Raw genomic sequence first — 23,160 nt, 5'->3', positions numbered from 1 at the left:
TGACCCTCTTCTCCTTCTCCCTCTATCCCTGACCCTCTTCTCCTTCTCCCTCTATCCCTGACCCTCTTCTCCTTCTCCCTCTAACTCTGACCCTCTTCTCCCTCTCCCTCTAACCCTGGCCCTCTTCTCCTTCTCCCTCTAACCCTACCTCTTCTTGCTCTAACCCTGACCCTCTTCTCCCTCTCCCTCTAACCCTGACCCTCTTCTCCTTCTCCCTCTAATCCTACCTCTTCTCCCTCTAACCCTGACCCTCTTCTCCCTCTCCCTCTAACCCTACCTCTTCTCCCTCTAACCCTGACCCTCTTCTCCCTCTCCCTCTAACCCTACCTCTTCTCCCTCTAAACCTGACCCTCTTCTCCTTCTCCCTCTAACCCTACCTCTTCTCCCTCTAACCCTGACCCTCTTCTCCCTCTCCCTCTAACCCTGACCCTCTTCTCCTTCTCCCTCTAACCCTGACCCTCTTCCCCATCTTACCCTGACCCTCTTCTCCTTCTCCATCTAACCCTACCTCTTCTCCCTCTAACCCTGACCCTCTTCTCCTTCTCCCTCTAACCCAACCTCTTCTCCCTCTCCCTCTAACCCTGGCCCTATTCTCCTTCTCCCTCTAACCTTGACCCTCTTCTACCTTACCCTCTAACCCTGGCCCTCTTCTCCTTCTCCCTCTAACCCTACCTCTTCTCCTTCTCCCTCTAACCCTGACCCTCTTCTCCTTCTCCCTCTAACACTACCTCTTCTCCTTCTTCCTCTAACCCTGACCCTCTTTTCCTTCTCCCTCTAACACTACCTCTTCTCCTTCTTCCTCTAACCCTGACCCTCTTCTACTTCTCCCTCTAACTCTGACCCTCTTCTCCGTCTCCCTCTAACCCTGACCCTCTTCTCCTTCTCCCTCTAACTCTGACCCTCTTCTCCTTCTCCCTCTAACTCTGACCCTCTTCTCCTTCTCCCTCTGACCCTGGCCCTCTTCTCCTTCTCCCTCTAACCCTACCTCTTATCCCTCTCCCTCAGGGCCCCAGTACGGCAGTGTGGAGAGGGCCTGGGTGGCAATGATGACTGAGGCTGAGAAGGTGAGTGAGCTGCACCAGGATGTGAAGAACGGACTGCTCAACAATGACTTTGAGAAGGTGAAGAACTGGCAGAAGGACTCCTACCACAAACAGATGATGGGAGGCTTCAAGGAAACCAAAGAGGCAGAGGAGGGCTTCAAGAAAGCCCAGAAACCATGGGCCAAGAAGCTCAAGGAGGTGAGGGGCAACCACCTGAACTACTGTACACTTGAGCATTGCCGCGATCTGGACCAAATCAGAACATGCACCACGCTCTACTGTAACCTTGAAGTAGTTTGCATTGAAATGATACCTCCAACCGTGTAAATATCCTTCAAAAATATACCATATCTTCTCTCCTCAGCTTGAGACTGCCAAGAAGACGTACCACCTGGCGTGTAAGGAGGAGAAGGTGGCGTCCAGCAGAGAGGCCAACAGCAAGGCAGACACCTCAGTCACAGCCGACCAGCAGAAGAAGCTCCTGGACAAGGTGGACAAGTGCAAGCAGGACTCTCAGAAGGTGAGCTCCCCAGACCCCTACTCCCCTGACCCCTACTGCCCAGACCCCTACTGTCCAGACCCCTACTGCCCAGGCCACTACTCCCCAGGCCCCTACTCCCCAGGCCCATACGCCCAGGCCCCTACTGTCCAGGCCCCTACTCCCCAGGCCCCTACTCCCCAGGCCCCTACTCCCCAGGCCCCTACTCCCCAGGCCCATATGCCCAGGCCCCTACTGTCCAGGCCCCTACTGTCCAGACCCCTACTCCCCAGGCCCCTACTCCCCAGGCCCATATGCCCAGGCCCCTACTGCCCAGACCCCTACTGCCCAGGCCCCTACTCCCCAGGCCCATACGCCCAGGCCCCTACTGTCCAGACCCCTACTGCCCAGGCCCCTACTCCCCAGGCCCCTACTCCCCAGACCCCTACTGTCCAGACCCCTACTGTCCAGACCCTACTGTCCAGACCCCTACTGTCCAGACCCCTACTGCCCAGGCCCCTACTCCCCAGACCCCTACTCCCCTGACCCCTACTCCCCTGACCCCTACTCCCCTGACCCCTACTGCCCAGACCCCTACTGTCCAGACCCCTACTGTCCAGACCCCTACTGCCCAGGCCCCTACTCCCCAGGCCCCTACTCCCCAGACCCCTACTGCCCAGGCCACTACTCCCCAGACCCCTACTCCCCTGACCCCTACTGCCCAGACCCCTACTGTCCAGACCCCTACTGCCCAGGCCCCTACTCCCCAGGCCCCTACTCCCCAGGCCCATACGCCCAGGCCCCTACTGTCCAGGCCCCTACTCCCCAGGCCCCTACTCCCCAGGCCCCTACTCCCCAGGCCCATACGCCCAGGCCCCTACTGTCCAGGCCCCTACTCCCCAGGCCCCTACTCCCCAGGCCCATATGCCCAGGCCCCTACTGCCCAGACCCCTACTGTCCAGGCCCCTACTGTCCAGGCCCCTACTCCCCAGGCCCCTACTCCCCAGGCCCATACGCCCAGACCCCTACTGTCCAGACCCCTACTGTCCAGACCCCTACTGTCCAGGCCCCTACTCCCCAGGCCCCTACTCCCCAGGCCCATACGCCCAGGCCCCTACTGTCCAGACCCCTACCGCCCAGACCCTCCACTGCTCACCCTCCTCTTTCTCCGTCTCTTCATGATGTCTCATCCTATTGCCATTACTAGTTCCAGGAGTTTTTCTTGACCATGTGTCCTGACCAGTTAAAGATCTTGGCCCAGTGATTATCTATTCACTAGTATAGTGAAGGGATTCCCAAACTCTTACACTCAGGCCCCCCTTCCAGCATTGGGGAACATCCCTCTCCGCCACCTGTGCGAGCGTGCCACACCTATTTCTATGGGCACAAGCACTATTCATGGCACAAACTGCAAAACGAAACATTTGGCCAAGTCTCATGTGATATTTGAGTGACTCAAACGTTACAACAAAATCGATGGGCAAAAAAACCTAGCTAAAAAACGTTAGCTGACATGGGCTAATTGAGCTGGACATTTCTGACAAGTTGTAAATAGCTTTCTAAGGTATGCAATGACTGATGACTGACATAAGTGTGTGTGTGTGGGGGGGTGGATGCAGGGGGAACGACGCAGGGGGAACGCCCCACAGTTTGGGAACCACTGGTAAAGTGGACTTTACTCTGCTGAGCCCACTGGAATGATATCACAGCCTTGCTTCCCCTTGACCCATTCAAACCATTACACAAGTTCAATAATACTGTCTTACAACTACTGAGAGGACAACTAATTATCATTCATCCTTGGTCAACATCAATCATCACCACTTCTCAGTAACCTCAAGCTTGTAAAGACCTTGCTATGCAGATGCTAAAACATGTAAGAAGGAAGAAAAATAAAAGTCACTGTTAAAACCTCTAGTGACTCCCCATCCCGCATGCGGGAGCGTAATCATCGCCTGACACTAATTAGCATAACGCAACGGACATAAATATCCCTAGAAAATATTCTTATTCATTAAAATCACAAATGAAATATATTGAGACACAGCTTAGCCTTTTGTTAATCACCCTGTCATCTCAGATTTTCAAAATATGCTTTACAGCCAAAGCTAGACAAGCATTTGTGTAAGTTTATCGATAGCCTAGCATAGCATTATGTCTAGCTAGCAGCAGGTAACTTGGTCACGGAAATCAGAAAAGCAATCAAATTAAATCATTTACCTTTGATGAGCTTTGGATGTTTTCACTCATGAGACTCCCAGTTAGATAGCAAATGTTCCTTTTTTCCAAAAATATAATTTTTGTAGTCGAAATAGCTCCGTTTGTTCTTCATGTTTGGCTGAGAAATCGCCCGGAAATTGCAGTCACGAAAACTAAGAGAAAAATATTCCAAATTAGCTCCATAATATCGACAGAAACATGGCAAACGTTGTTTATAATCAATCCTCAAGGTGTTTTTCAAACATCTATTCGATAATATATCCGTTGGGACAATTCGCTTTTCAGTAGGACCGATTGGAGTAATGGCTACCTCTGTATTTTACGCGAGAGTCACCCTGGGAGCCATCAGGTGACCACTTACGCAATGTAGCCGCCTACGGCTATTCTTCAACATAAATGCGTACAACTACGTCACAATGCGGTAGACACCTTGGGGAATACGTAGAAAGTGTAAGCTGGTTGATAGCACATTCACAGCTCAATAGGGACTCATTGGAACGCAGCGCTTTCAAAATATGGGGCACTTCCGGATTGGATCTTTCTCAGGCTTTCGCCTGCAACATCAGTTCTGTTATACTCACAGACAATATCTTTACAGTTTTGGAAACGTTAGAGTGTTTTCTATCCTAAGCTGTCAATTATATGCATACTCTAGTATCTTGTCCTGACAAAATATCCCGTTTAAAACGGGAACGTTTTTTTTCCAAAAATGAAAATACTGCCCCTAGAGTCGCAACAGGTTTTAAGGTGTAAAATGTTGACATTAAAATAAACATTCTGAAAGGGCTCTGAAACACTAAAACACATTCTGAAAGGGCTCTGAAACATTAAAACACATTCTGAAAGGGCTCTGAAACATTAAAACACATTCTGAAAGGGCTCTGAAACATTAAAACACATTCTGAAAGGGCTCTGAAACATTAAAAAACATTCTGAAAGGGCTCTGAAACACTAAAACACATTCTGAAAGGGCTCTGAAACATTAAAACACATTCTGAAAAGGCTCTGAAACACTAAAACATTCTGAAAGGGCTCTGAAACACTAAAACACATTCTGAAAGGGCTCTGAAACATTAAAACACATTCTGAAAGGGCTCTGAAACATTAAAACACATTCTAAAAGGGCTCTGAAACATTAAAACACATTCTGAAATGACTCTGAAACATTAAAAAACATTCTGAAAGGGCTCTGAAACATTAAAACACATTCTGAAACACATTCTTCCGGCGCCGACAGAGATGGCCGCCTCGCTTCGCGTTCCTAGGAAACTATGCAGTTTTTTGTTTTTTTACGTGTTATTTCTTACACTAGTACCCCAGGTCATCTTAGGTTTCTTTACATACAGCCGACAAGAACTACTGAATATAAGATCAGCGTCAACTCACCATCAGTACGACCAAGAATATGTTTTTCGCGACGCGGATCCTGTGTTCTGCCTTACAACCAGTGTAACCGAGTGGATTACATGCAGCGACCAAAAAAAAAACGACTCAGAAAAAGAGGGAAACGAAGCGGTCTTCTGGTCAGACTCCGGAGACGGGCACATCGTGCACCACTCCCTAGCATTCTTCTTGCCAATGTCCAGTCTCTTGACAACAAGGTTGATGAAATCCGAGCAAGGGTAGCATTCCAGAGGGACATCAGAGACTGTAACGTTCTCTGCTTCACGGAAACATGGCTAACTGGAGAGACGCAATCCGAAGCGGTGCAGCCAGCGGGTTTCTCCACGCATCGCGCGGACAGAAACAAACATCTTTCTGGTAAGAAGAGGGGCGGGGGCGTATGTCTTATGGCCAACGTGACATGGTGTGATGAAAGAAACATACAGGAACTCAAATCCTTCTGTTCACCTGATTTAGAATTCCTCACAATCAAATGTAGACCGCATTATCTACCAAGAGAATTCTCTTCGATTATAATCACAGCCGTATATATCCCCCCAAGCAGACACATCGATGGCTCTGAACGAACTTTATTTAACTCTCTGCAAACTGGAAACGATTTATCCGGAGGCTGCATTCATTGTAGCTGGGGATTTTAACAAGGCTAATCTGAAAACAAGACTCCCTAAATTTTATCAGCATATCGATTGCGCAACCAGGGGTGGAAAGACCCTGGATCATTGTTACTCTAACTTCCGCGACGCATATAAGGCCCTGCCCCGCCCCCTTTCGGAAAAGCTGACCACGACTCCATTTTGTTGATCCCTGCCTACAGACAGAAACTAAAACAAGAAGCTCCCACGCTGAGGTCTGTCCAACGCTGGTCCGACCAAGCTGACTCCACACTCCAAGACTGCTTCCATCACGTGGACTGGGAGATGTTTCGTATTGCGTCAGACAACAACATTGACGAATACGCTGATACGGTGTGCGAGTTCATTAGAACGTGCGTTGAAGATGTCGTTCCCATAGCAACGATTAAAACATTCCCTAACCAGAAACCGTGGATTGATGGCAGCATTCGTGTGAAACTGAAGGCACGAACCACTGCTTTTAATCAGGGCAAGGTGTCTGGTAACATGGCTGAATACAAACAGTGCAGCTATTCCCTCCGCAAGGCTATCAAACAAGCTAAGCGCCAGTACAGAGACAAAGTAGAATCTCAATTCAACGGCTCAGACACAAGAGGTATGTGGCAGGGTCTACAGTCAATCACGGACTACAGGAAGAAACCCAGCCCAGTCACGGACCAGGATGTCTTGCTCCCAGGCAGACTAAATAACTTTTTGCCCGCTTTGAGGACAATACAGTGCCACTGACACGGCCTGCAACGGAAACATGCGGTCTCTCCTTCACTGCAGCCGAAGTGAGTAAGACATTTAAACGTGTTAACCCTCGCAAGGCTGCAGGCCCAGACGGCATCCCCAGCCGCGCCCTCAGAGCATGCGCAGACCAGCTGGCCGGTGTGTTTACGGACATATTCAATCAATCCCTATACCAGTCTGCTGTTCCCACATGCTTCAAGAGGGCCACCATTGTTCCTGTTCCCAAGAAAGCTAAGGTAACTGAGCTAAACGACTACCGCCCCGTAGCACTCACATCCGTCATCATGAAGTGCTTTGAGAGACTAGTCAAGGACCATATCACCTCCACCCTACCTGACACCCTTGACCCACTCCAATTTGCTTACCGCCCAAATAGGTCCACAGACGATGCAATCTCAACCACACTGCACACTGCCCTAACCCATCTGGACAAGAGGAATACCTATGTGAGAATGCTGTTCATCGACTACAGCTCGGCATTCAACACCATAGTACCCTCCAAGCTCGTCATCAAGCTCGAGACCCTGGGTCTCGACCCCGCCCTGTGCAACTGGGTACTGGACTTCCTGACGGGCCGCCCCCAGGTGGTGAGGGTAGGCAACAACATCTCCTCCCCGCTGATCCTCAACACTGGGGCCCCACAAGGGTGCGTTCTGAGCCCTCTCCTGTACTCCCTGTTCACCCACGACTGGGTGGCCATGCACGCCTCCAACTCAATCATCAAGTTTGCGGACGACACAACAGTGGTAGGCTTGATTACCAACAACGACGAGACGGCCTACAGGGAGGAGGTGAGGGCCCTCGGAGTGTGGTGTCAGGAAAATAACCTCACACTCAACGTCAACAAAACTAAGGAGATGATTGTGGACTTCAGGAAACAGCAGAGGGAACACCCCCCATCCACATCGATGGAACAGTAGTGGAGAGGGTAGCAAGTTTTAAGTTCCTCGGCATACACATCACAGACAAACTGAATTGGTCCACTCACACAGACAGCATCGTGAGGAAGGCGCAGCAGCGCCTCTTCAACCTCAGGAGGCTGAAGAAATTCGGCTTGTCACCAAAAGCACTCACAAACTTCTACAGATGCACAATCGAGAGCATCCTGGCGGGCTGTATCACCGCCTGGTATGGCAACTGCACCGCCCTCAACCGTAAGGCTCTCCAGAGGGTAGTGAGGTCTGCACAACGCATCACCGGGGCAAACTACCTGCCCTCCAGGACACCTACACCACCCGATGCTACAGGAAGGCCATAAAGATCATCAAGGACATCAACCACCCGAGCCACTGCCTGTTCACCCCGCTGCCATCCAGAAGGCGAGGTCAGTACAGGTGCATCAAAGCTGGGACCGAGAGACTGAAAAACAGCTTCTATCTCAAGGCCATCAGACTGTTAAACAGCCACCACTAACATTGAGTGGCTACTGCCAACACACTGTCAATGACACTGACTCTACTCCAGCCACTTTAATCATGGGAATCGATGGGAAATGATGTAAATATATCACTAGCCACTTTAAACAATGCTACCTTATATAATGTTACTTACCCTACATTGTTCATCTCATATGCATACGTTGATACTGTACTCTATATCATCGACTGCATCCTTATGTAATACATGTATCACTAGCCACTTTAACTATGCCACTTGGTTTACATACTTATCTCATATGTATATACTGTACTCGATATCATCTACTGTATCTTGCCTATGCTGCTCTGTACCATCACTCATTCATATATCCTTATGTACATATTCTTTATCCCCTTACACTGTGTATGACAGTAGTTTTTTTTAATTTTTTCCAAAAAAAATTATTATTTTTTTTTTTGGAATTGTTAGTTAGATTACTTGCTCGTTATTACTGCATTGTCGGAACTAGAAGCACAAGCATTTCGCTACACTCGCATTAACATCTGCTAACCATGTGTATGTGACAAATAAAATTTGATTTGATTTGATTTGATTTGATTTGATTTGAAAAGGCTCTGAAACACTAAAACATTCTGAAAGGGCTCTGAAACACCAAAACACATTCTGAAAGGGCTCTGAAACATTAAAACACATTCTGAAAGGGCTCTGAAACATTCAAACACATAACACGCTTTGCGGGGCTCCTCGGACCCTCAGCTCTCAACTGTACAGCCTGTGTGGTTGTTTATCCCTAACATGTTATTAACATACTCTCTGTCTGATCTTCACCATGCAGGCTAAGGAGAAGTATGAGAAGACTCTGGATGAGCTGAGGAAGTGTACGCCCCAGTACATGGAGAACATGGAGACAGTGTTTGATACATGTCAGCAGTTTGAGGAGAAGAGACTGAGCTTCCTCAGGGAGGTGCTGTTGGACATCAAACGACACCTCAACCTCACCGAGAACCAAAGGTAGGTCCATACTCACACCACCTGGGCACCACCATTATGATACACTGAGTCAAGATGAATGTGTCAGAATAGAGATATAACTTCTCTCTATCGGTCTTCAGTTACGCCACAGTGTACAGAGACCTGGAACACACCATCACCTCTGCCAGTGCACAAGATGACCTGAAGTGGTTCAGCAACAACCACGGCCCTGGTATGCATATGAACTGGCCCCAGTTTGAGGTACACAACCACTTCTTCCCAGTTAGCCTAACAATGCGTGTGTTTTAATTGATCGTTTTCAACTCATGGAATTAATTTCAATTCACTTCCTCCATTGACTGAAGGGGAAAAACTAGGAATTGACTTGTAACTGGCTTGCTCCCCACCTTCCTTCCTTCCAGGAGTACAATCCAGAGCTCACTCACATGATCAGCAAACGAGAGAAGTCGAAGAAAGGGACAGACGGTATAATGCTGACTAGCGTGACAGCAGCACCCAACCATGTGGCAGCACCGAACCATGTGGCAGCACCGAACCATGTGGCAGCACCGGCTGGAGACAGGGGCAGGTTGGTCTCACAGACAGGGGCAGGTTGGTCTCACAGACAGGGGCAGGTTGGTCTCACAGACAGGAGCAGGTTGGTCTCACAGACAGGGGCAGGTTGGTCTCTCCACCACCACGGTTACCTTCTGTAGTAGAACAAACATGCCTTTCTAACATGTAGAGTCACTGTGAGTGTCATCACAGAGACCATTTTCATGTTTTATCAATACTAACAGCAGAATGTATCTAATTTTACGATGTCAGGGGTGTAATAGGCATTGTGCAATAGTAAGTAAGTAAGCCTTGTCCAATGTGTAGTGTGTAAGGGGTTTTTAAATTGCAAATATGCCTTGTCCGAGCCAGAACAGCCCATAGGTGCAATAGGCAATATATGAATTATGTGTATGAGATGTTATATCTGTTTTCATACAGATGATATCAGTTGTTTGCTCAAGACTATTTCCTCTTGTATTGGGGGCTAGAACATGTATCTAATCTAATGTCCAGGAGGTGGCAGCAATGATTAATGTTGATATAAAGTTAACCATTCATTAATACAAAGCATGCGATGTTATTGCAAACTACAGTATCAATACGATGTCGATTAGGGCAGCCCCCCGCACCTCTCTGATGGGGTTAAATGCCGAATATTTTGGTTGAGTGAAGTCAGTTGTTCAACTAAAAAGATATCCCCTTTCCCTTTCCAATAACCTATTGTGAAATGTCACAGTTGTGTTTGGTAATATCTCCACAAGTGCTGTTTAGTGGCCAGAAGATGATGTCACCCAGTTGTTTTAGTATTTTTATGTGATTATAGCAGAACAGAGAAGTGGGGGCGGGGCATGTTTTCTCGTGCTGGGTTGACATGAATAAAGAGATCAGCTCATAAAAGTGAAACATCCAGTTTGGGTCTCCAATTCACTCAGCCCTTTCTCCTCTGTGCTGGTCACATGATGACCATGTTGATGAATAGTGATCCTAGTTACTGGAGGAAGCTTGTGGTGAAACCTTTCTGCAAACGAACAATGATGATGATGGTCTAGGATGTTGAAACCTCTCCTCCTCCACAGTGTGAGCAGCTCTGATAAGAACCAGGCCTACTCCTCCCAGGACCAGGCCTACTCCTCCCAGGACCAGTCGGCAGAGTGGTCAGACGATGAGCAGGCCGCGCCAAACTCAGGCTCAGACACCAATGGGGGTGGAGCCAACCCCTTTGAGGATGAGTCAGCGAAGGGCGTACGGGTGAGGGCGCTGTACGACTACGACGGGCAGGAACAGGATGAACTCACCTTTAAAGCAGGTGAGCATCCCAACAAGAACTAACAACTCTATTTGGTTGTGATTCTGTTTGTCATGTATCTTTTGAAAATGTTATGTCAAAAAATCTATTTCCCATTTGGGACAATAACGTTACTAATACTGCTGCTACTACTGCTGCTACTACTACGACTACAACTACTACTACTACTTGTGAACCTTTTAGAAACTAAATCTGTTGATTGGGTACCACAAGAAAGACACTAAATTGTGCACTGGACTTTTCAATTATATTTGTTTTGATATATATGATTTAAAACCAATCATCTAACTAACCCGCAGTAGGATAAACGGTTTCCAAACATAAAAATCAGTTTTTTTGTCTCATTACCTTTTTCATCCCAAAAAGAAAACAAACAATAGCAACATCCACGGCCCTGGCATGCATATGAACTGGCATCAGTTTGAGGTACAGTTTGCAAAAAGTTAACACACACACCTCAAATATAACCCAGATTTCAACCAAAAATCTACAACAGAGTTTCAAGGTTTGGTTGATTTCAAATTGAATTCAAATTGAATTCATGTTTGTTGATAATCAAAAATCAATCAAAATTGTATGTCAATCTGATGTCTCCCTCTCTCCTTCCCTTCCTCTCGCTCGCTCTCTCTCCATCTCCCACTCTCTCTCCCTTTCCCTCTCTCCATCTCTCGCTCTCCCTCTCGCTCTCTCTCCCTCTCTCTCTCCCTCGCTCTTTCGCTCTCTCCCTCACTCTCCAACTCTCCCTCTCTCTCTCTCTCCACCTCGCTCTCCCTCTCTCCATCTTGCTCTCCCTCTCTCCATCTTGCTCTCCCTCTCTCTCTTGCTCCATCTCTCCCTCTCCATCTCTCGCTCCGTCCTTTCTCACAGGAGACGAGCTAACTAAACTAGAAGACGAGGATGAGCAGGGCTGGTGTAAAGGCCTGTTGGACAGTGGCAAGTTGGGTTTATATCCTGCTAATTACGTAGAGCCCATCTAGTTGGGTTTATATCCTGCTAATTACGTAGAGCCCATTTTGTTGGGCTTATATCCTGCTAATTACGTAGAGCCCATCTAGTTGCTTGGGTCACTGAACCGTCCAATCATACTGCACATTGCCAGAGACTTCAATGCAGCACTTCCCTCTTCCCCCTCTCTGCCTGACCAACCAACACACTGACTGAGCAGTCTTTATTTAAACACTCCCCTAGGACCCACATCAGAGAAACACAGCACCAACATAACCAACACATATCAGCTACAACACTGGGATTGTTACCACAGTCAAACCATGGCAGTATGTGTGTACCAACAACACCACAACTCCTAGGAGCGCAGGAAAAACATTCTGCCGTGTTCTATTCCAATGTTGTGCTGTGGTTGTGATGAAATTTATCTGGCAGTATGGAAGTATGTTCCCTCGTAACACTAGTGATATGGTAAAGTCAATGGTGCCTGCATAGCCAGAATAAGCTATGCACTGTGCATTGTAAATATTAGCCAATTTTTTTTGCAACAATGCTATGCGAAACTGTACAGTCCTGTTTTTTTTTTTTTTTTTTTGCATCTGTCATTCCATGTAAGGTTTTAAATATGCTGTACAGTACAACAGATTCTCACTGTTTTTCTATCTTTTCTATGTGAGTTGCTCCTGTGTTGAGTGTTATGCTGTGTTTGGTGTTTTCCCCCTGAAGTCCCCCTGAGCAACAGCAGCAGCATGTCCTACTGGATCGCAATAATGACATTTAGCTGATCCTTGACAAATCACTGTCGAGCGGAGCAGAGCAGTACTACACTGTTGAGCCCTGTTCAGTGTAACGGTATACAACAGTGTTTCTCTACACACCGTTGTACCAGGGACTGGTAAGCTTGGATGCCTGTTTATGTTGAAAACCTGCTCTCAAGATCAGATGAAATCAGTGTCTGTGACGCACTCAGGCGTAGTGGGTGCGGAGTCAGGCGCAGGAGGCAGAAGGTACAGAATAGTGCTTTTATTTAGGCACAGTGAAAATCGTACACGCCAAATACCGGGCGCACATCCACGATTGGCCCAAAAACGAAACACACTACCACACATAAACACAGTGGAAAAACAAGCCCGCACAAAGACCAGGCGGGCCTTACCGCCTTAAATAGCCCAACTAAAACCCTAAACAAGAAACAGGTGAAACCAATAAGACAAAACCAACAGAAAAGGGAAAAGGGATCGGCGGCAGCTAGTAGACCGGTGACGACGACCGCCGAGCGCCACCCGAACAGGAACAGGAGCCACCTTCGGTAGGACTCGTGACAGTGTCAGTCAGATAACCACCTGATGGACCACTCAGCAATGTCCCAGGGACCGGTTCCCGTCGGACCATGGATCCTGGGAATGACTGGTATAGAATACATACCTTTTCTAAGGCAGCATTGAGTGACTTGTAGTACCTCTGACCATGTCCCTCATGTGCCTGTAATTTCCTGTGTAATTTCTTGACCCCACTGCTTTCTGGACTCATCACTTCTTCTTCTGACCATGTGTTGGGTTTAGGTGTGAGAGCATGTGAACAACACCCCCTTCCTTTTTTCTGGTTACATGTTTACAGCAGTGGCTTTTTCGAAGGGTCAGGGTTCAAACATTAATTCGCCTACGTGGGCCTCCACAAAGGTTCAGCACAAATACAAAATTGATCCAACACCACCCTACTCCATCAATGGTGAAACGGGACTGGGCTTGTCATCAGAAATGGACTGTCCCTGACCAAATTAAAGGAGCCAAAGAAATGTGGGAATATGAGCTAATTCTGGGAATTTGCCGTATGGATGATCACATTTACAGTAACAACCCAACGAGAGCCCCACTTCCCCATGGGAGATACTAGATCCTGTCTCCTCTGGCTCAACACTGTAACCATAACTGTTTTTGTTGCCATGGCTTCAGTTTATTATACGACTTCTATGTCCTGTCTTTTTTCTGAATGAAAATGATAAGTCACCTTTACTGTGTCCCGGCTCAGTCTCCAACTTGCTATCTCTGATCTAACAGTCATTGCATGCTCGATCACCATAAATAAGCATTGAATTCTACTGTGAGCTTACTGTACAAATTGACCCAACTTTGTTTATGTTTTTATCCTGTCTCTTGAATCCTAAACATAATCCTATGAAAACTGATGCCAATGATTTTGGTCTCTTAACTGGCAAAATTTTGAGAAATCAGTATATTCAATGTTTTTTAGCATCTCCAAATAATTGGGAGAATTTGAATCTATGCAGCACAAAATCCTGTAAAATCTCAATCCTTGTATTTTGAGCTAGTGAATCCAACAGAATTTTCAGCAGAGATTATACATGTAATATGTGTAACTGTTATATGACACAGCTGTTGTGTTCGTTTCCTTAGCAACCCTGGGAGGTAGTGAAGGCTATAATACCCTGATTGCTCTCTCAACACAAGAGGTGTGTACTCTTACTGACATGGGGACAAAAAGCTACAGTACAAAGTGCACTGCAGAAAAAGGCAGAAAGCGGAGCCTCCACTGAAATATTGATGAGGAAACTGCATTTTCTGCTGCTAGAAGTTTATTCTGGAGATCTGGGATATATGGCTGTGGGGGGACATTTTGGGACTGTACACATCCGATTGTGGGATAAAACACTTTAACCATCAGCTCTCAAAATGAGTGTTGTGGCAGCGCAAGCTCTGAAACACAAGCCTAGCTAACTCCGTAAATGCTTTACCTGAGCCACCACTCTTACTCACAACACACACTCTAACAGGGAGAGAAAGAGAGCATGCATATTTAACAATGCATTTACCTTGCATTTTACCTCGTTTTGCGTACTGTATGTAGGGGAACCAGTGGTCGGACATGTGGGAAATCCCTAGTGGTCTAGAAGTCTGTCTGTTTAGAATAATAGCTATTTACTCTACAAACTGTAGTGCCTGTTCATCTGCATACAACAAAATAAAATTCTTCATCAAAACATTGATATGACTATTGTGATGATGATAGGTACATGCATTCTGTGGATAGTGGGGTGGTATAAAAAACATTTCCCCGGTGCTGGATCCAAGAGGATAACGTAAAACAAAAAAGTAAATCTGCACCCTGGTATGATGCTCCAAAAATATGCACTCTGTGGACATGTAAACGTACACTCTCAGAAAAAAGGGTTATGCGGTTGTCCCCATAGGTGAACCCTTTTTGTTTCCATGTAGAACCCTTTTGGGTTCCAGTTAGAACTGTTTTGGAAAGGGTTCTACATGGAAACCCAAATTATTCTACCTGGAATCAAAAGTTTCTTCAAAGGGTTGTCCTATTGGGACAGTCGAAGAACCCTTTTTTGTTCTAGATAGCAATTTTTTTCTAAGAGTGTAGTGTCCATTTATGTATTTTCTAGACCCTGGGTAATCAACGCCTACCCTACTAGGTCCGGAGCCTGCTGGTTTTCTGTTCTACCTGATAATTAAATGCACACACCTGGTATCCCAGGTCTAAATCAGTCCCTAGGGGGGCAATGAAAAAAATGCAATGGAACTGTCTTCAAGGTCCAGAGTTGAGTTTGAGGGCTCTAGACTATGTGGAGGACCCCATTTAATATGGAACCGATGTTAAATCACTTTACATAAAGCCTGGAGATATAGCACTCTACAGCTTATCATTAGCATATATGAGCATTTATAATGTCTTATGACAAGTCTAATCATTGCTATACCTGCAGGCTGTAAGTAAAGTGTTCCCCAACTCGCCACTAGAGGTCATCAGTAAACTTCAGCTCCTACCAGAGTATGTGAGTCGTGCGGACCTGGAACCGGAGCTTGTCCAATTTGATTGGAACTTGGAGCAAGATTCCCAAAGGCTGGAGCGTCGGCCTTCTCGCCAGCTCCAATTTTGCTCCAGTATCACTCACTCCACGAGCTCAGGGCATGCCGCTCCAGCATGCATTTGTAGTCTACTAGTGTGCTGCTAATAGTCCCTTGCTTGAGCTACTGTCATGGAATTGGCTAAATGTTTTAAAAAAAAATGTTTTTACGGATAAAACGCACAGGTGCCAAATCAAGGTGACTTACAAAGATGAGGACCAAGAAGAGCATGAGAGGGAGTGCGGCCACTGTTATGTTTTTTAATATATTTTTTATAATAATTGATAATACAAAAATCAACTTACATTGCTACATCAAACATGTCTAACAAACCAAACACAGGTATTAATGAATTAAAACCTGTTATGGCTGCGATCCCTATACAGGTATCAACATCAGGGGAAATTTCAGAGTGACAACTAAAAATACAACGTCGTAACATTAAACATTCTTGAAAATGCAAGTGTCTTACATCCTTCAAAAGATTAGGATCTTGGTAATCAAACTACGTTTACCAATTTAAAATAGCTATTACAGAGAACAAATACCATGCTTTTGTTTGAGAAGAGCGATCAACAACAAGAAACATTTTCCGCCATGACAGTTTTTACACATTCACATCTGAAGGTAAAATTATGACTTACATTCTGATATCTTGCTCTTATTTATCTTCTGAGGGTGCCAGTGATCAAATGAAGTGCCGTTTTCTTTGATAAAATCCATCTTTCTAGCCTAAATCGAAACATTTTGTAAACCGTTTGTGCCGTGAATTCCATCTCTATCAACTTTTTACGGAGCATTCAACGTAATTACACACAGTAAACAATCGTTTATCTCGTCATAGTTGGTTACAGTACAATCCTCTGGATTTTTGCAACACAGCCAAACTTGATTGTTTTTTTTGCGGGGAGTATTGACCGAAGTGAACTGATTTGAAGACAACGAGCAATGACTTCATTGCGCACCAATAATTTTAGCGAAGCTTCGTTAATTGACTGTATTTCTGCCCAATGACCACTGATCTTCTTGAAATCTAGCTGGGTAGATAGCCAATACGCCAGTATGTGATGGTTATGGGTTGGACCACCATTCCTTGTTTGTAAACGCACGTGTAATGAACTCCATTCTCTCCTTGACCATCAGTGATGTTGCAGTGACGCTTGTTACGCACAGCAGTATTTTGGAAAGTAGTATTTTGGAAAGTATTTTTTCAACAATTTCATTGAAGACATCATGGCGAATAAATCAGGAAAAGCGAAGTCCAAGTCTAAGTATACAGATTTGCACCAGATTATAGAAGAGATTGATCGGGAAAGTGAGACAGATTTTTTGTTTGAGGAATCTTTGAGTGTTATGATTCAAACAGGAGCTGAGGAGCTGTTTCTGCAAGGACAGGACGTACTTCTGGACGGGTAAGTGCTAATGCCGTTTTATGAAATGTGTGTGTGTGTGTGTGTATGTATGTGTACAGCACTTCACCTTAGTGACTGTTCCCTCTGCTCTATACAATTCATATCTGTTTATTTTATGTAATGATAAAAGGCTCATACAATACAAATCTTTTTTGTTGTTTTCTTTCACAGTGATAGCGACTCCGACTGGGAGCCCCCGGTGCCAAGCTGCCCCCTCTACTCCTGCCTCCAGTGGTGTTCATATGCCACAGTTCATTACTGCAGGCATGACTGTGCCTCAGGGCCAAAAGGGCACAGCATGGAGGCGTCATTGTGTTCTGTGTTGCATGACCTGCACCACTTGTTCAGTTTGCCTCTGCCTTACATCAGAAAGAGACTGCTATGGGACATGGCACAGGCAGCAAAATATTGTGTAGAGGACTTCCAAAGGGTCTACTGTTTTAAAATAAAATAAAAATTCTAATATATATATTTTTTAAATTATATATTTTTTTGTGTGTTAGAATTGCTTTTTGATATGTTGTATATAGTTATTTGCACTGTTCTATATAGTTATAGGTCATTTCACCAATTCGGCCACTTGGGTACATTTGGGCAACTTGTGTGGGACACCTGGGTGACTTCATGCTAAATGTCATGTCGCTCACCCATTCCTGAAGTTATCAGTCTGAAACTTTGCACACCTACAGTTGCCCTCTTGTGTTATCCATCAAAATGATCTCCAGCATCCTATCTGACTGTTTGGCTATTCTAGTACATGTGAAAGATGATGCTACAACAATAAAAAACAGAAAATGTATGCTCTTTCTTTCTCTTTTCTTCCACCAGATCTACTGTGTTATATTCTCCTACATTCAATTAACATTTCCACAAACTTCAGAATGTTTCCATTTAAATGATACCAAGAATATGCATATCCTTGCCTCTGGGGCTGAGCTACAGGCAGTTAGATTAGGGTATGTCTTCAGGCGGAAATTGAAAATAAGGGATGCAGCCATAAGAGGTTTTAACAATACTCAAACATACAAAAAATATCAATAAAATAATACAAAAAAGTAAACAATTTAATTGCAATTATATTCACTCTGAAAATATATTATTATAATGATTCATGAAGATGTTATTCTTGTAGTTATTTACTAGGGTTAATGTTTTAATAAGATAATTAAATTCAATCAGAAAAATGTGTAATTTTAGTATAGAATTTTGGAATTTTTGTTTGTGTATAAAGTATCTGGCAACAAGAATATAAAAAATTAACAACCATTTCAGTGGTTTTGTTATCATTGCAATAGTAACATATGTCATGTCAAAAATATAGGGAGTGTTCATAATGGTAAATAAGTATTTTGCAAGGTTTTCCAAAAATTCTGACACAAATTTACATTCAAAGAACAAGTGAGACAGATTCTCACCTTTTTCACAGAAAACGCTGATATCATCAATAGCCACAAATTTGGAAATCCTAGAATTACATGGATATATCTTATGTAAAATTTTGAAGTGCACTTCCTTAACTTGCAACGAGCAATCCCGGATCCGGGATCGTAATCATAGCCTCAAACGAATTAGCATAACGCAGCGGACATAAATACCCCTAGAAACTTTTCCTATTCATGAAAATCGCAAATGAAATGAAATAAATATATTCAAACACAAGCTTAGCCTTTTGTTAACAACACTGTCATCGTAGATTTTCAAAAAATGCGTTACAGCCAACGCTAGACAAGCATTTGTGTAAGTTTATCATGGCAAAATGCCAAGCTAGGCTCTGCTGGCAGCAGGCAACATTTTCACGAAAATAAGAAAAGCAACCAAATTAAATAATTTACCTGTGAAGAACTTTGGATGCTTTCACTCAGGAGACTCCCAGTTCGATAGCAAATGTTCCTTTTTTCCAAAAATATTATTTTTGTAGCCGTTTGTTCATCATGCTTGGCTGAGAAATCGACCGGAAAATGCTACCACTACAATGCCGAACTGTTTTCTAAATTAACTCCATAATATCGACAGAAACAAGGCAAACGTTGTTTAGGATCCATCCTCAAGGTGTTTTTAATTAATAACTTCTTAGGGAGGATGTTCCCTCGGGGGGATCAAATCAGCGGGTAATCAGCGGATATTTTAGAGCGTCACTGATCGTTTTTCGATAAAATTCAAACTTTCATTAAAACACACATGCAAGGTAGTGAATTAAAGCTACACTCGTTGTGAATCTAGCCACCGAGTCAGATTTGTAAAATGCTTTTCGGCGAAAGCATGAGAAGCTATTATCTGATAGCATGTAACACCCCAAAAGACCCGTAGAGGATGTAAACAAAAATAATTAGCGTAGTCGGCGCTACACAAACCGCACAATAAAATATAAAACATTCATTACCTTTGACCATCTTCTTTCTTGGCACTCCTTGATGTCCCATAATCAATACTGGGTCTTTTTTTGGATTAAATCGGTCCATATATAGCCTAGATATCGATCTATGAAGACTGTGTGATAAACGGAAAAAATAGCGTTTCATAACGTAACGTCATTTTTAAAAGTTAAAAAGTCGACGATAAACTTTCACAAAACACTTCGAAATACCTTTCTAATGCAACTTTAGGTATTACTACACGTTAATAAGCTATAAAAATCATCAGGAGGCGATGTAAATCGTTAGCTGGTCGTGTGGAAAAAAATGTCCGGAAAAACACAGAGACAATGCCTCAAGTTTGTGGTCGGAGGGAATCGGTTCCCTTTGGTCGGATCTACCAAGAATCAAATCAGAATCAAATGAGAAGACTCTATACATCCTGTGGAAGCTGTAGGTACTGCAAGCTCGGCCTCATTTAATACGGTTCACCTTTAACAATTCATGGAAGTGGCGCATGGATATTTTTTTCCATCTCCAGTGATCAGATTTTCCTGCGCTTTTCGATGAAACAGACGTTCTGTTATAGTCACAGCCGTGATTTAAACAGTTTTAGAAACGTCTGAGTGTTTTCTATCCACACATACTAATCATATGCATATACTATATTCCTGGAATGAGTAGCAGGGCGCTGAAATGTTGCGCGATTTTTAACAAAAAGCTGCGAAAATTCGCAGCCTCCCTAAGAGGTTTTAACATATATATTCGATAATATATCCGTCGAGGCAATTGGTTTCTCATAAGAAGCGATTGGAAAAATGGCTACCTCAGTATTTTACACAAGATTTTCTGCAGGAGACACCATGTGACCACTTGCTATATATGGTCCCTTACGACTATTCTTCAATGAAAATGCGTAAAAAGACGTCACAATGTTGTAGACACCTTGGGGAATACGTGGAAAACGTAAGCTCATTTGTAGCTCATTCACAGCCATATAAGGAGTCATTGGCATGAGGCGGTTTCAAAAAATGCGGCACTTCCTGGTTGGATTTTTATCTGGGTTTCGCCTGTAACATCAGTTCTGTGGCACTCACAGTCAATATCTTTGCAGTTTTGGAAACGTCAGAGTGTTTTCTTTCCAAAGCTGTCAATTATATGCATAGTCGAGCATCTTTTCGTGACAAAATATCTTGTTTAAAACGGGAACGTTTTTTTATACAAAAATGAAATACTGCCCCTAGTGTTCCAAGAGGTTAATAACTTCTTATGGCTGCAGGGGCAGTATTGAGTAGCAGGGGCAGTATTGAGTAGCTTGGATGAAAAGGTTCCCATTGTAAACGGCCAGCTCCTCAGTCTCAGTATTGGATAGAAAACACTCTAAAGTTTCCAAAACTGTCAAAATATTGTCTGTGACTATAACAGAACTGATATTTCAGGCAAAACCCTGAGGAATATCAAACCAGGAAGTGGCTTCTATTTTGAAAACTCCATGTTCCATAGCCTCCCTTTGCTCCATTTAAAGGGATATCAACCAGATTCCTTTTCCTATCGCTTCCTCAAGGTGTCAACAGTCTACAGACATAGTTTCAGACTTTTATTTTGCAAAATGAGCCAGAACGATAACATCGCGTCAAGTGGTCGCATGAGTTTTGCTCGCGCAACAGAGTTTGGACAGCCATTGCTTTTCCCTCTCCTACTGATAAAGTCATTTGCGGTTGATATATTATCGATTATATATTTTAAAAACAACCTGAGGTTTGATTATAAAAAACATTTGACATGTTTCTGTGGACATTACGGAAACTATTTGGAATTTGTCTGCGTTGTCGTGACCGCTCTTTCCTGTGGATTTCTGAACATAACGCGCCAAACAAACAGAGGTATTTTGGATATAAAAATAATCTTTATGGAACAAAAGGAACATTTATTGTGTAACTGGGAGTCACGTGAGTGAAAACATCCGAAGATCATCAAAGGTAAACGATTAATTTGATTGCTTTTCTGATTTTCGTGACCAAGCTACTTGATGCTAAGTGTACTTAATGTTTTGTCGAGCGATCGATAAAATTACACAAACGCTTGGATTGCGTTCGCTGTAAAGCATATTTTCAAAATCTGACACGACAGGTGGATTAACAAAAGGCTAAGCTGTGTTTTTCTATGTTGCACTTGTGATTTCATGAATATAAATATTTGTAGTAATATTCATTGAATGTAGCGCTATGCAATTCAGCGGTTGTTGATGACAATTATCCCGTTAACTGGATTGCAGCCATAACAAACTCTCCCATGCTTTCCATGCCAAACCAATTCCAGCCACTCTTCTTACAGCTTGATTTTTACTGCACTCCAAATCCTGTATAAATTCCAATTCCTTTTCATGCTGAACTCGATCATGCTCTAGCTTACCACAATCATGTTCTAGGTTAACACAATCATACTCTAGCTGTAACAGACACATTTCTTAGTGCTGTTCAAAAGAAAGACTACTAGGGCTAACAGACAGAGCGGCCTTTGTAAACTGCGAAACTGGGGGGTGGCAAGTCCCCGGCAGAGGCTGCCCCAGTGGTACCTACGAGTATACCACTCCATCAGATTGGCCTCCAATAACATAAGTTTTGAAGTTTATCACTAATTTCAAACTGGTATTGTTCAGCGATCTTCAACATCTGTTTTTAGTACATCATTCTAACAGTTCCTCTGATAGAACGCGAATGAACTCGTCTACATTAGATGTCATAGTCACAAGTAACTGCTAAGAAAAAATCTCTTCACCTTTGCTGAGCACACCAGACCGGATCACAACAAGAGAAACGCCAATCACACTGGGCACCACGGGAGAGAGATTAGATATATAAAAAGCTTTCCCAAATCCTACCATAGCTCAACACTAGTCTTCGTGTGAATTCACAGTGGGTAATTACGAGCTGTAGCCAGCTGGCACGGAAAACCCCCCCAGCACGCTGGCGGATTCCCTCCGAGCCACGGATGTGCCCCCGAGACAACTGCTCCACCCACGGACACCACACAAAAATAACAAACAAAATAACCATGCCCAACATATTCCAAAGGGAACATGTCGCTAAGCCTAACAGGGGAAAAGAAAGGCTATAGCTCCAGGTAGCAAATGGCACTACCCTACCCACATTTCCCACTGTGTTACACAGCAGATTGTACTCACCTCCTCGGACCAATGTCCCAACAGAAAGTAGAGCAAGAGTTTCCAGCCAGGACAGGGGGCTGAAAACGAACCAATGTTCCTCTCTCCAATGCAGCACACAATCCACCGCAGTGGCAAGTTCACCAAACAAACATAAACAAAGACAACCAACCCTGGGCCTACCAAACAAACATAAACAAAGGCCACCAACCCTGGGCCTACCAAACAAACATAAACAAAGGCCACCAACCCTGGGCCTACCAAACAAACATAAACAAAGACAACCAACCCTGGGCCTACCAAACAAACATAAACAAAGGCCACCAACCCTGGGCCTACCAAACAAACATAAACAAAGACAACCAACCCTGGGCCTACCAAACAAACATAAACAAAGGCCACCAACCCTGGGCCTACCAAACAAACATAAACAAAGGCCACCAACCCTGGGCCTACCAAACAAACATAAACAAAGACAACCAACCCTGGGCCTACCAAACAAACATAAACAAAGGCCACCAACCCTGGGCCTACCAAACAAACATTTAACAAAGTCAACCAACCCTGGGACTACCAAACAAACATAAACAAAGGCCACCAACCCTGGGCCTACCAAACAAACATTTAACAAAGTCAACCAACCCTGGGACTACCAAACAAACATAAACAAAGGCCACCAACCCTGG

General features: G+C 44.4%; 1 protein-coding gene across 4 annotated transcripts in view; it reads left to right on the top strand.

Moving 5' to 3' along the window:
- Nucleotides 1-14,674, top strand: part of LOC112221617 (protein kinase C and casein kinase substrate in neurons protein 1-like) — a 45,909-nt gene extending 31,235 nt beyond the window's left edge. For 3 of the 4 annotated variants that reach the window (XM_024383793.2, XM_042330573.1, XM_042330579.1), the window contains 7 exons: nt 1,006-1,241; nt 1,408-1,563; nt 8,725-8,900; nt 9,002-9,122; nt 9,284-9,450; nt 10,496-10,725; nt 11,593-14,674. In XM_024383793.2, the coding sequence (XP_024239561.2) occupies nt 1,006-1,241; nt 1,408-1,563; nt 8,725-8,900; nt 9,002-9,122; nt 9,284-9,450; nt 10,496-10,725; nt 11,593-11,702 (1,196 nt within the window). In that variant the 3' untranslated portion in view covers nt 11,703-14,674. Of the gene's footprint in view, nt 1-1,005; nt 1,242-1,407; nt 1,564-8,724; nt 8,901-9,001; nt 9,123-9,283; nt 9,451-10,495; nt 10,726-11,091; nt 11,152-11,592 lie in introns of all 4 variants that reach the window. The other variant, XM_042330581.1, reaches the window with a different exon arrangement.
- Nucleotides 14,675-23,160: the final 8,486 nt, after the last annotated feature.

This window comes from Oncorhynchus tshawytscha, linkage group LG02 (assembly GCF_018296145.1).
Source record: "Oncorhynchus tshawytscha isolate Ot180627B linkage group LG02, Otsh_v2.0, whole genome shotgun sequence".
Taxonomy (NCBI): Eukaryota; Metazoa; Chordata; class Actinopteri; order Salmoniformes; family Salmonidae; genus Oncorhynchus; species Oncorhynchus tshawytscha.
The sequence above is the reverse complement of the archived record's forward strand: the minus strand, read 5'-3'. Positions and strand labels throughout refer to the sequence as shown.